We start from the raw sequence: 13,132 nt of genomic DNA on the forward strand, positions 1-13,132 counted from the left end.
CCACCTTACATGAGTGAGGCCTTGGTTGCCCCCTCCCAGTTTTTATCCAGAACTTTTTTTTCTTATCACACTTTTATGGTACAGGATGGCGCCTCCCATATTATCTCCCATCTGCAGGAGAATGGGGTTCTGTGGGGATTTGTTTTGAGTGTCCCTCTCTTTTTAGTGGCTATCAATGGTCTGGTGGTGGCTCTGGGGTCTACGCTGTCCCCCTCTGTGTGTGCTGATGACTGTTGCTTTTATTTTTGTTTATCCGTGATGGGCGTTGCTGAACACAGACTGCAGGGAGACATACACAGAACACAATCTTGGGTTCTTACGCATGGCTTCCAATTTTTGGCTACTAAGACCTGCATTATGCATTTCTGTCATCGCCATACAGTGCGTCGCAATCCAAATCTGTACCTTGATGGCCAGCCCCTCAATGTGGTGGACTCTCATCATCATGTTTTAGGACTGGTCATTGATGCCCAGTTGATAAGGCTTCCCCATCTTTGTCAACTAAAGCAGACATGTTGGTTGCACCTTAGTGCTCTTAAACACCTCAGCAATACCAACTGTGGCACAGATCGCTCTACTATGCTACAGCTCTACAAAGCATTGGTCCAGACCCATCTGGATCGTAGGAATGTCTCGTACGGCTAGGCTTTACCTTCGACGTTACAGATGCTGGACCTGATACACCATTATGGGGTATGACTGGCAGCAGGCGCTTTTCAGAGTAGTAACCCCATGATCAGCCTCTGGTGGATGCAGGGGCTCCACTGTTGTGGTTCTGCACCAACAGTGCTTATGCGTTACGCATTCGCTGCTCCCCGGAGCACTCAAAGGCCCAGCTCCACTTTCCAGTGTGTCCTGGAATAGTGGCCGATGTCTGGTGTTATGATCACCATATGCATCTGGTCCCTTTTTCGGAATTCGAGCTTTCCCCTCTACAACCTCTTCTCTGGACCTGCTCATTTAATGCCTCTGTGGTGCGCACCCGTCCACAGCACTGTCTTGACCTATCATAAAGCTCGAAATACTCAGTACGTCCAAGGCCCTCCACCAACAATTCTTCTCCATTCTTGGCACATTTCGGGGATCAGAAGTAGATTATACGTATATGATACGTCGGGTTGCTAAAGAGACAAAATGACACATGGAGAAGTAAATATTACTTTATTTTCACTTATCAACATGACATTAATGTCTTTTCATGCTGTGAAATTCAAAAAAATTGTTACAAATTTTCACAATTCTAATTCATGTTGAAAGAAGAGCTGTTAACAAATACAAAAAATTAAAAATTATGTTACAATTTTTTTAAAATGTTACAGCATTGTCTTCTGTTATGAAGTATGAACCTTTTCAAAAAGGTTTCTTTCTGAATTAAAGCACAAAACATCTTACATTCAGAACACCTCAAATTTGTTAGCTTTGAGCAAACCATTCCTCTGCACTGTCATCTGCTCTTCCTTTCTGTAGACATTTCTGTCATCTGCAGTGCACATTGAGTCTTTTCGCCAGTAGTGGTATTGACTGAACTGATTTTCTGTTCCTTCCATTCTTCTGTTCCATTTCTTTAGTGCAGCATTCTTATATTCAATATATGATGCAGCAAAAAAAAAAAAAAAAAAAAAAAAAAACGTGTAGTACCGCTATTGTCCACTTCTTCATTCTACCTTTCATCTCTCATTGTCTATTTGCTAATGATCCTGTCCAGAAGATCCACACCTCCCATGTGAGAATTATACATCTTTGCAGCAAATTGACGAGGAATTTCTGTGTGTTTACCTTGCTGCTTGCTCCACCTTTGACAAGTTTCAGCAGGATCTACTCAACAGTAGATAAAGGCCCAATGAATTATACAGTTATCATGCCATTTTATAGTTGCAGTAGCATCTTCACCTCTCACTACATGGTCAAAACTTCCTCTTCCTTCATGTTGATGTAGGCCATCCTTTTTCAGGTCAATACTTTGTGGTAACCTTGAAGTTGTCATTGTTTCACACCTTCGTACTGCTCTGTGATTGAGGAGAGAACTTAGAAGAGGCAAAGAAGTGTAGTAGCAATCCATGAAAATTGTTGTTCCTGCTGGCAACATATCAGACAATTTCAGGATGACTTCCCCTCCAATCCAGTCTCGGAAACTGACATACACCAGGGAGAGTGTTGTGCTGACCGCATGCGCCTCCATATCTGCATCCAGTGATGCCTGTGGACTGAGGATTGCACGTCGGCTGGTTGATACCATTGGGTTCACCAGGACCTGTGGACATAGTTTATGTTTCCCTTCAATATCTAATTTTGCAAGCGTAGATGTAGTCTCTGAAGTAATTGGTTGCTGTCCACCCTTACACATATAAAAATCTAAAGGCAGTTAACTTGATGCTGCCATAACAAAGTTTTGAATACCAACAGGTTGAGGTTTCCCTTAAACATATTTCTTCATTCAGACTTGCACATGACATGACATCATTTGTTCATCAATGGAGGATGTTGATGACATGATTTTCTAATAATAGACAACATTGGTCTCACTTTCCAGTATCTGTCATTTGTCTTTTTGTTGTCACTGACAGCCTTGTCATCCCCCCCAGGGGATCCACAACTCTTTTGTGGATACGTGCGTAGCGAGCGCGGGACCCCGAGCTAATGTGGCCTTCCTTCCTTTCCAGGCTGCATACCTTCCCTTTCCGCATCCTTCCCCATCCCCCATCTTCGCCCCCCCCCCCCCCCTCACCTCTGGCTCTTTCCTTCCCTTTCTCCCCCTCTGGGAGTATGGTTTGTGCCTACGTCCGGAGACGGACGCTTGTAAATGTACCACATTCTTCGCCTTCCGTGCTTGTATGTCTTCATCTTTCTTCGTCCTTCTCTTTTCTTTACCTCTTCTCTTTACCCTTTTCTCCGCTGCGGCGTTTGAGACCTCTCTTCTTTCCTTTCCCTGTCTCTTTCTTCCTCCCTGTGCGTGTCTGAAGGCCGACCCACGCACTTCCATGCGTAGCCGGTGATGGGGTAACGCGTAATTCCCCGCCCCGGGTAGACAGGTAGGACACGTACGTACCCCCTGGTAACGGCCAGGCCCAGGGAGGGGTGATTACCCGAGCTGATACCTTCCGAAAGTGCCGATTGGTCCCTCCGTCCGTTTGTCGGGAGGTGTGACCTGAGGTGTGAACAATCACCTAAGGCGGGAGTGCCCTCAGTGAGGGCCCCCACAAGGGAGGAGCGCGCCATCGGAGACGCCGGTAATCATGGGGGATTCTTCCACAATGGTTTCCTCACCTTCCACTATGTCTGCTCACAAACGTAAGTTCACTGAGTCTCAGCCACAGACAGTTCTTCCATCGTTGCCACAGTTCCTTGTTGTTTCTCGGTCTGACGAAGGTCACGACTTCTCCACGGTCAACCCTTTCATTATTCAGAAAGGTGTCGACGCAATTGCAGGTCCTGTAAAGTCTTGTTCCAGATTACGGAATGGCACCCTGTTGTTAGAGACAAACAGTGCCCTCCAGGCACAAAAATTGCTGCGTACTTCTCTGCTCCACACCTTCCCCGTCCGGGTGGAACCGCATCGTACCTTAAATTCCTCGCGTAGAGTCGTTTATACATGCTCCCTCGATGGATTGTCTGACGAAGAAATTCAGCACTACCTATCTGACCAGGGCGTAACGGCTGTTCATAGGGTTATGAAAAGGGTTGACACGAACATCATTCCAACCCGCACTGTCTTCTTGACATTTGACAAAGTTCAACTCCCATCGAAAATCAAAGCAGGCTATGAGATAATTTCCGTTCGCCCTTATGTCCCAAACCCTACGCGTTGCTATCGGTGTCAGCAGTTCAGTCACACCAGCCAGTCCTGTTCCAATCCGGCCAAATGTGTTACGTGTGGCAAGGATGCCCATGAGGGTGCTTGTCCACCTCCATCCCCTCGCTGCATCAACTGTATGGGTGACCACGCTGCTTCCTCTCGAGATTGCCCTGTTTTTAAGGACGAAAAGCTCATCCAGGAAATCAGAGTGAAGGAAAAGGTGTCGACCTTTGCTGCTCGAAAATTATTCGCCAGTCGACAGCCCACCGTGCCTCAGACAGGAAAATACAGCACTGTCCTTGCTTCTCCTCGGCCAACAAAGGAGGCGGCCACGCAGACACGGTCGTCAGATCGGCCAGCGCAAAGATCGCTCGTTCAACCTCCCCACTTTCGCCTGCCCACTCTATGGCTCACCCTTCGTCGGGTTCTGCTAAATCTCGAGCCCAAAGGTCAGACACCAAGTCTTCGAAAAAAGAGCATACTCGTGAAGAGTTTTTACGTACCGCAACTTCACAACCATCGCTTCCTCCTTCATCTAAACATCATACTTCCAAGAAGGCTACAAAGAAACCCAGTTCCTCTCCTTCTCCGCCAAGGCGTGTCCCATCTACAGCACCACCTGGCGGAAATCGCCCTCAGCCGTCTTCTGTGTCGCCGAGGCGCACTGCTGGTGGCCGGTGAACCGGCCGATCGCTGGTGGCAGGAGCTGCTCCTGACCAACATATGGATCAGGATCTTCTGCCTTCGGCTGAATGCCATTCCATGCTGTCGGTCGCAAGCTCTGAGTAGTCGTTGAGTTGACAGCGACCTTGGTCACAGTCCTCAATTTTCTGTTCACCCTATGTCCATTATCCACTGGAATATCCGCGGCATTCGAGCCAATCGGGGTGAATTGTCGATCCTCTTACGATCCTACTCGCCGGTCATCTTCTGTCTTCAGGAAACAAAGCTGCGTCCCCATGACCGCTTTGTTCTCCCTCATTTTCAGTCCGTCTGATATGACCTCCCCTCTGTTGAAGGCACTCCAGCCCATGGAGGACTCATGATTCTTCTCCATGATACTCTCCATTATCACCCAATCCCCTTAAACAGTTCCTTCCAAGCTGTCGCCGTCCGTCTTTCTCTTTCTGGATACACGTTCTCTCTTTGTACTGTATACATTCCATCCTCCACACCCATGGCACGAGCTGATCTCCTTCATCTTCTTGGTCAGCTTCCACCCCCCTATTTGCTGGTTGGTGACTTCAATGCCCAACACCCGCTTTGGGGATCTCCACATCCTTGTCCACGTCGCTCCCTATTGCTTGACGTCTTCCACCAAGCGGATCTAGTTTGCCTCCACACTGGGGTCCCCACATTTTTGTCTGCCTCCACGAAAAATTTATCTCATTTGGATCTTGCCGTCAGTACTGTTCCGCTAGCTCGGCGCTTCGAATGGTTCGCCCTTGATGATACACACTCGAGTGACCACTTTCCATGTGTCCTTAGACTGCAGCCTCAACTGCCATATATGCGCCCGCGACGCTGGAAGTTTGCCCAAGCCGATTGGACACTTTTTTCGTCTCTAGCGACATTCGATGACCGTCGCTTTCCCAGCGTCGACGATGAGGTCACACATATTACCGACGTTATTCTTACAGCTGCGGAACGTTCAATACCACGCACCTCCGAATTGCCCCGGCGCCCCCCAGTTCCTTGGTGGAACGAGGCATGCCGTGACGCAATACGTGAGCGGCGACGTGCTCTTCGCATTTTCCGTCACCATCCTACTTTGGCCAACTGTATCCGCTATAAGCAGCTCCGTGCGCGATGCCGTCGCGTCAGCCGCGATAGCAAGAAGGCAAGCTGGAAATTCTTTATTAGCTCATTTAACACCTTCACTCCCTCCTCGGAAGTTTGGAGTCGGCTTCGACGGTTCTCAGGCGCGCCTAGTTTCTCCCCGGTCTCTGGGCTCACTGTCGCGCATGATACCTTAGTGGACCCCGTCGCAATTTCTAACTCATTGGGTCAGCACTTTGCTGAGATTTCGAGCTCTTCAAATTACCCGCCAGCATTTCTCCCGAAGAAACGTGCAGCGGAAGTGCGACATCTTGCTTTCTCCTCTCAAAATCACGAAAGCTACAATACTGTTTTCTCCATGCGGGAACTCCAACATGCCTTCTCTTCTTCTCGCTCCTCCGCCCCAGGACCAGATGGTATCCATGTCCAAATGTTGCTGCATTTATCCACCCATAGTCTGCGTTTCCTCCTTCGCCTTTATAATCGAATTTGGACCGACAGTACTTTCCCCAGACAATGGCGGGAAGCTATCGTCGTTCCCGTTCCGAAACCTGGAAAGGACAAACATCTCCCCTCTAGCTATCGCCCCATTTCTCTCACGAGTAGTGTCTGTAAGGTTTTGGAGCGTATGGTGAATTACCGTTTAGCTTGGTGGCTGGAATCCCGCAGTCTTTTAACACCTGCCCAATGCGGATTCCGAAAGCATCGTTCTACAGTTGACCATCTTGTTGCTCTCTCCACTTATATCATGAACAATTTTCTCCGGAAACACCAAACGGTAGCAATATTTTTTGATCTGGAGAGAGCATACGATACCTGTTGGAGGACAGGCATCCTCCGCACACTGTTCTCTTGGGGCTTTCGAGGCCGGCTGCCCCTTTTTCTTCGCGAATTTATGGCAGAGCGCACATTTAGGGTGCGGGTGAACACTACTCTCTCCCGTACTTTCTCCCAAGAAAACAGGGTACCCCAGGGCTCTGTGCTGAGTGTTGTACTTTTTGCCATCGCCATAAATCCAATTATGGATTGTCTCCTTCCTGATGTCTCGGGCTCCCTCTTTGTGGACGATTTTGCGATCTACTACAGCTCTCAACGGACAAGCCTTCTTGAACGACGTCTTCAAGGATGTCTCGATCGCCTCCACTCTTGGAGCATCGAAACCGGCTTCCGTTTTTCTCCCAGTAAGACCGTTTGTGTAAATTTTTGGCGACGAAAGGAGTTTCTTCCACCCTCCTTACATCTAGGACCTGTCAACCTTCTGTTTTCAGACGTCGCTAAATTCTTGGGTCTTATGTTTGACAGAAAACTGTGCTGGTCCTCCCACGTTTCCTATCTTTCGGCTCGCTGTCTGCGATCCCTCAACACCCTCCGTGTCTTGAATGGTACCTCCTGGGGAGCGGACCGAATGGTCCTTCTCCGCCTTTATCGCGCCTTAGTGCGCTCGAAATTGGACTATGGAAGCATAGTCTACTCCTCTGCTCGGCCGTCTATTCTTCGGCGTCTCGACTCTATCCACCATCGTGGATTACGTTTAGTGTCTGGAGCTTTTTACACCAGCCCTGTGGAAAGCCTTTATGCTGAGACTGCTGAACCTCCGCTCTCGAATCGGCGAGCAGTCCTTCTGAGTCGTTATGCTAGCCATCTGTCTTCCATGCCTGCTAATCCAGCCCATGACATATTTTTCGACGCCTCCTTTGATGTAGGGTATGCAGGCCGCCCCTCCTCCCTACTACCAGCGGGAGTCCGCTTCCGTCAACTGCTCCGTTCTCTTTCCTTCCGCTTTCCTAAAACCTTCTTGACAACTTGGGGTACAGCACCGCCTTGGCTCCGTCCCCGGATCTGCCTGCTCCGAGACCTTTGTCAATTTCCCAAGGATGGTACCCCTTCACTTGTTTATCGTCGGGTATTTGCTGCTCTATGTGCACAAATGACGGACGCCACATTTATTTACACCGACGGCTCGAAAACATCGTTAGGTGTAGGGAGTGCCTATATTGTTGGCGACACACCAAATCACTTTCGGCTTCCCGACCAGTGTTCGGTTTATACTGCGGAGCTTTACGCTGTTCTCCAGGCTGTCCACTACATCCGCCGCCATCAGCGGATACAGTATGTTATCTGCTCGGATTCTCTCAGCTCTCTCCTCAGTCTCCAAGCTCTTTACCCTGTGCACCCTCTGGTCCACCGGATTCAGGACTGTCTGCGCTTGCTCCACCTGGGGGGCGTCTCGGTGGCGTTCCTCTGGCTCCCGGGACACGCTGGTATCTGTGGGAATGAGGCGGCCGATGTAGCGGCCAAGGCTGCAGTCTCTCTTCCTCGGCCAGCTATTCAGTCGATTCCCTTCACCGATCTACGGAGCGTTTTATGTCGCAGAGTTGTTCGTTTATGGCACACGCATTGGTCGACACTTACCCATAATAAATTGCGGGACATGAAAGCTCTTCCTTGTGCTTGGACCTCTTCCTCCCGAACCCGTCGTCGGGAGGAGATAATTTTAACTAGACTTCGGATAGGGCACTGTCTTTTTAGCCATCGACATCTTTTAAGCGGCGATCCTCGCCCACTCTGTCCCCACTGCTCTCAGCTGTGGACGGTAAGACACCTTTTAATTGAGTGCCCCTATTTTAATCTGTTACGCTCCCGTCTACAGCTATCGCCTGATATATCGTCGATTTTAGCAGATGACACGCGCTCAGCCGACCGCGTTCTCAAGTTTATTAGTGCCAGTGAAATGACGTCAGTCATTTGAACCTTTTTTTGGGGACAACCAACCCCTTTCTGTAGTGGATTTTTAAGCCTTCCTTCTGCTTTTAGTTTCTCAAATTTTATGACTTTCGTTCCCATTGCTGCTGGTTTCCATTTCCGGTTTTTTATTGTTTCCTAAGTCACGGACCGGGCGCTAATGACCATAGCAGTTTTGCGCCCTAAAGCAAAAAAAAAAAAAAAAAATGCCTTGTCATCAACCACCATGAGACACACTCTAAGGCAGTAGAACTGATCTCAGCTGATGTCTACTACCATTAGATATTTTGTACCTTGTTCCCAACACATCCCAAGTGTAGGAAAACCAAAAAGTTATATCAGAATGCTTGCAGCCCAGCACTTCTTAATTTCACCTAGGATGCTGTTGAGAGGTTTTCCATGTGGTGAAACATGTTTCATGTTGTCCTTTCAGTCATATCACTAAGAAAAAGTCTTAATGTATGTAGTGATTAAAGTATTCAAACGGTTTCTTAACTTGTGTATTGATAGTCTTCATCAGTGCTTGTTAATGTTGACATCATGGAAGGCAAGATACAAGGTTGAAAATCTAAAATAGAAAGAACAAAATTGTTTAAAATTTATTGTTCTTCAATAATTACCATTCATGGCTCCGTTCTGTGACACCAGGTTTGTTTTGGATCATTATGAGATGGAGTTTCATGAGCCTATGTTGGCACTACTGAACTTGCATTGTCTGAAACATCCTCATCTTCTTCTTCAGATGCTGTCAATTGTGATCCCTGAATGAATGTAAGCTCCAGCATTGTCTTCATCAATTTCTATGTCAGAACTATTAACATCAAAGACCTCATCCAGAAGCGGAGTGATTAATGAATCAGATAGATCTGTTAATAAAATTTAAATTTTCATTTTTAATTCGCATTTCTGATGTTGTATTTGTACTGGAAGCATTAGAAATGTCTGGTGTGTTATTACAGCTGTGAAATGCATATTAAAAATAATAAAAAAATGTTGAAACTACGAATCAACAGTGTAAAATGCAGTTGACTGCCATTTGCTGATAGGTGTGTGAAATGTAGTTGCAGAGACCCAATGTATCATACGTAACACATCTAATAAAATTCCATTTTTTTAACTAAAATCATCTTTCACGTCACTCTTTGATAGAATTATAGTCTGGGAACTGTTACCAACATTTCAGTACTGCTTTATAAAGAAACAAATGATAAATTAACAATACTAACCTTTCTTTCTTGAAGCCATGTTGAACCACTTGAAACACCCTTGTTACTGATTGCTTCTGACACCTAATTGTCACTCTGAGAACTACAAGTAGGTGATCTGGTCATTCTGCAGAGTTTATTGAATAAGATACAGTCGGCATTGTTACAAAAAATTGCATACAGTAAGAAGGAACCTAATTTTAATGGATGTATCATATATGGTGCAAGGGGGTTACAAGAGGCTAGGGTCTGGCCTTATTGGCCCATTTAAGGGTTGGCAGGACACCCTGTTGCCCCTCTGTCCCAACCAGGCAATGACTATCTTTGCTTGGTGGTCTGTCACAGCCCTTGCCCTATCCATTGTTTTGCTCTTCTTCCCTTTCTTGTGTGTTCTGTCTGACTTGGTGTTCTTCTCTATTTTCTTGTGCTTCTCGTGTCCTGCCCATGTCACTAGTCTTTACTGTGTATTGTTGGGTGGGGTGCCTCTGGCAAGTTGCATGGGATACTTTTCCCGATAGTGGCTTCTGCCTTGAGCACCTCCGCTGCTCACAGGATGGAGCACCTTGCCCGTCTTTCTTCCTTTCCCCATTCTCTTCTTCCTTGTTCCTTTCTCTAGGTTTTGTTGTCCTTAGATAGAACTAGAGGTTTTCTTTCCTGGGTTTCCGCACACTATGTCCCTCTTTGGTGCGTAGTATTGTTGACTTGCCTGTTCCAGGTAGGAGGGACTAATGACCTCATAGTTTGGTCACTTTAATCCATAAAGCAACCAGCCAGTGTACAAGTGCTGTATTTAATTTCATTATTCATATGATATCTTCATTCCTTACCATATCAGTTATTCTAATTCTACAGTATATCATTTCCATTATGTGATATTATCAATCTCCACAGATCTACCCCCTTAAGACTCGGTGCTTTCTAGAAATCACTGACACAGTCACTACTTTGTAACTTTGAACACAGTGTCATTCCATAACACTGGATGTACCTTTTTAGTTCCTACCTTTGCTTTCCTTATTTTGTTTTGCACATTTTGAACATCCCTTACATCTATAGTATAGACATTGTGTAAAACGTTGCACATAGCCATGGAAATAGGAGCATGTAACCACATTTTCACTATGGAAAATTAACATTGATGAAAGTTGCAAACATTGTGTGTGTCACAGATGAGTTACTACTTTTTCTGAATAGATCCCCAGACTGATCAGAACCTGTAGAATACATATTCAAAATTATTCTGAGTAGTGTTGTCACCTTAGTGGCGTGCCAAGCCTCAATCTGCAAAAATTATGAACTTGTAATAGGTCTTACACTAAGAATTTTCATGTTTTATTCCCTTCCCCAAGTTATACGAACCTTTTGCCCTGTGGAACTTTGCCATAGGTATAATACATTATTAGCAATGATTTGTGAAAGCGGTAATGTTATCTGCTAGATATACATAATGTTATCTGCCAGATATACTACACTAAATTTCCCTTATATTTAATATTTTGTTACAACTGTTTGATAATTACAGAATGTCGTAGTAGGCATGACAAAACCTTACAAAACACTTGCAGCTCCAGTGTTTAAATGAATGTTTGCCCACTGTTGTTACTCTTTCATAACTCCTCTTCTACTAACACTGAAAATGGAAAAGAATTTTCTTGAAAGTTTAATTTTGTTAATGGCCAATTTACCTCCCAAGATGTTTTGCAGTTGTGTAACTATGTAGTCTATTAGTGAAGGATATTTTCCGTGTACAGTCAGTTGAGGATCACCATTAAAAAAAAATCCCTTGTCATTGTCTGTTTCACTTTTGTCATTGATTCCAACCATTTTCTTATGAAATGATTTTGTCCTAACAACATAAAATTTCTTCTGAAATTTGTTTTCCTGCTTCATTTAATGCTCTTTCCCTCAAACAGCACATTACAAATGTTTCTTTACACCCTTATCACTCATTTAACTAGCCAGTAACAGTTTGTGGTTCCTGATCTGCTGGTTGCCTGAGAAGCTTAGCTACACTTTGTAAAGTGAAAGATATCCAGTTTTTCACCCTAACTGCCTTTGTTCAGTTGACAGTTGGTAGATTAATGTTGTTGTAGAGTTAGTTCACTGTAGTAACAAATAGCATCTGTACTGTTATTTAATAGTATTCATACATTGGAGGAATGAATAAAAATCAGAAAATCTCTTACTCATTGTTTTCTTGAAACTGAGTACACAATATATATATCATCACAGTGCTTTGATAGAGAAAAGCTTGCTTTAAACATGGACACAGATGTAGTCAGTACAACGATTGAACACTAATATTGGATTCAAGCTCCAATAAAAAATAAAATTAATTGAAACTGCTGTACAAAATGGACAGATTCCACTTAGTTCCGATGCTATTGAAGTTTGATACATTATATTGTAAAATTCAATGATGTAGTTTTAGTTCAACGAGATATATGCAGACATCTTCTTGCAGCTGACTGTTTGAATCTAATTTGCAGATAAGACCATTGACTTAAAAACAGTGGACCTCAAGAAACTGAAAGTGCGTGACCTGAAGAAAATTCTCAGTGACTGGGATGAGACCTGCGAAGGATGTATAGAAAAAACAGATTTCATCAAGAGGATAGAGGAGCTTAAACCCCAGTATCTCCGCCAGGAACTTTAATTATTAAACCTGTTTTTCCTCAGGTGGATCTGATTTAATTGTTTTATACAAAAAATTATGTTAAGACATTTTGTGCTGGCTATATTTTAGGCAGCATTATCCATTGGTTCCATAAAGATAAACTGAATGAAACAGCAAATACGTTAAGAAAGGAAATGTGCTGAGCCTGGAGAGATGATGTGTATGTAACTTATCGCAGTATGTATGTGTGTGCTTAAATGACATGAAGGACCTTTTGTTAGACTCATTATTTCTGAACGCCAGATATTTGCATTTGTTTACCAAAGATAGAATTCCTAACTGTGCAGCAGATGTTTAAAGTTTCTCTCTGCCTTATAGTTAATTGCAGATTATTTGTAAGGGAGGTATGTTTTTGTCAGTGACTTTCATTTAAAATAATGTATTAAGTACTTAACTCTCATATTGATACATTGATATTTTTTTTCCTGTTGAGAAGTTTCATGCAACACATTTTCTAAAATGCCATCTTTGTAAAGGATGCACTTTTTTGTTTTGTTAATTCATTGCACAGTGATGGAATAAAGGGCAGTGACTACAGTAAGTTCATTTTGTTTTTAGTTTTGAACAATGAACCCACCAATAAAACAAAATGTCTTGCATAAGCGCGCCCCCCCCCCCCCCCCCCACACACACACACACACAGTGCATAATTTAAACATTTCTTGGGGCTGGTTGCTCTCTATAATTTATAGTATTTGTATTGTGGCTGCTGATGTCTTATTTTAGTGTTTTAACAAGAAATTTTTTGAGCTTATCTTGGTGTCGGTAACACATGCTTATTTTTAGCCTTTTGCATAATTTCTCACATTGTTGGCATTCTGACATCTGTCTTAACTGTTACTTGTTTTGGCTGGTAGCTAAATGACATTAATTTCTTACTGGTGTTCTCTAACTAACTGAATTTTGTAAATTAAATAATACAGTGTACTCCTTATT

General features: G+C 44.4%; 1 protein-coding gene across 1 annotated transcript in view; it reads left to right on the forward strand.

Annotated features, from left to right (window-relative positions):
- The window catches only part of LOC124556565 (mesencephalic astrocyte-derived neurotrophic factor homolog), a 35,241-nt gene extending 22,504 nt beyond the window's left edge, over positions 1 to 12,737 (forward strand). Inside the window, exon 4 of the mRNA XM_047130520.1 lies at positions 12,009 to 12,737. Within this exon, the coding sequence (XP_046986476.1) occupies positions 12,009 to 12,175 (167 nt within the window). The 3' untranslated portion in view covers positions 12,176 to 12,737. The remainder of the gene's footprint in view (positions 1 to 12,008) is intronic.
- Positions 12,738 to 13,132: the final 395 nt, after the last annotated feature.

This window comes from Schistocerca americana, chromosome X (genome assembly GCF_021461395.2).
Source record: "Schistocerca americana isolate TAMUIC-IGC-003095 chromosome X, iqSchAmer2.1, whole genome shotgun sequence".
NCBI classification, from domain to species: domain Eukaryota; kingdom Metazoa; phylum Arthropoda; class Insecta; order Orthoptera; family Acrididae; genus Schistocerca; species Schistocerca americana.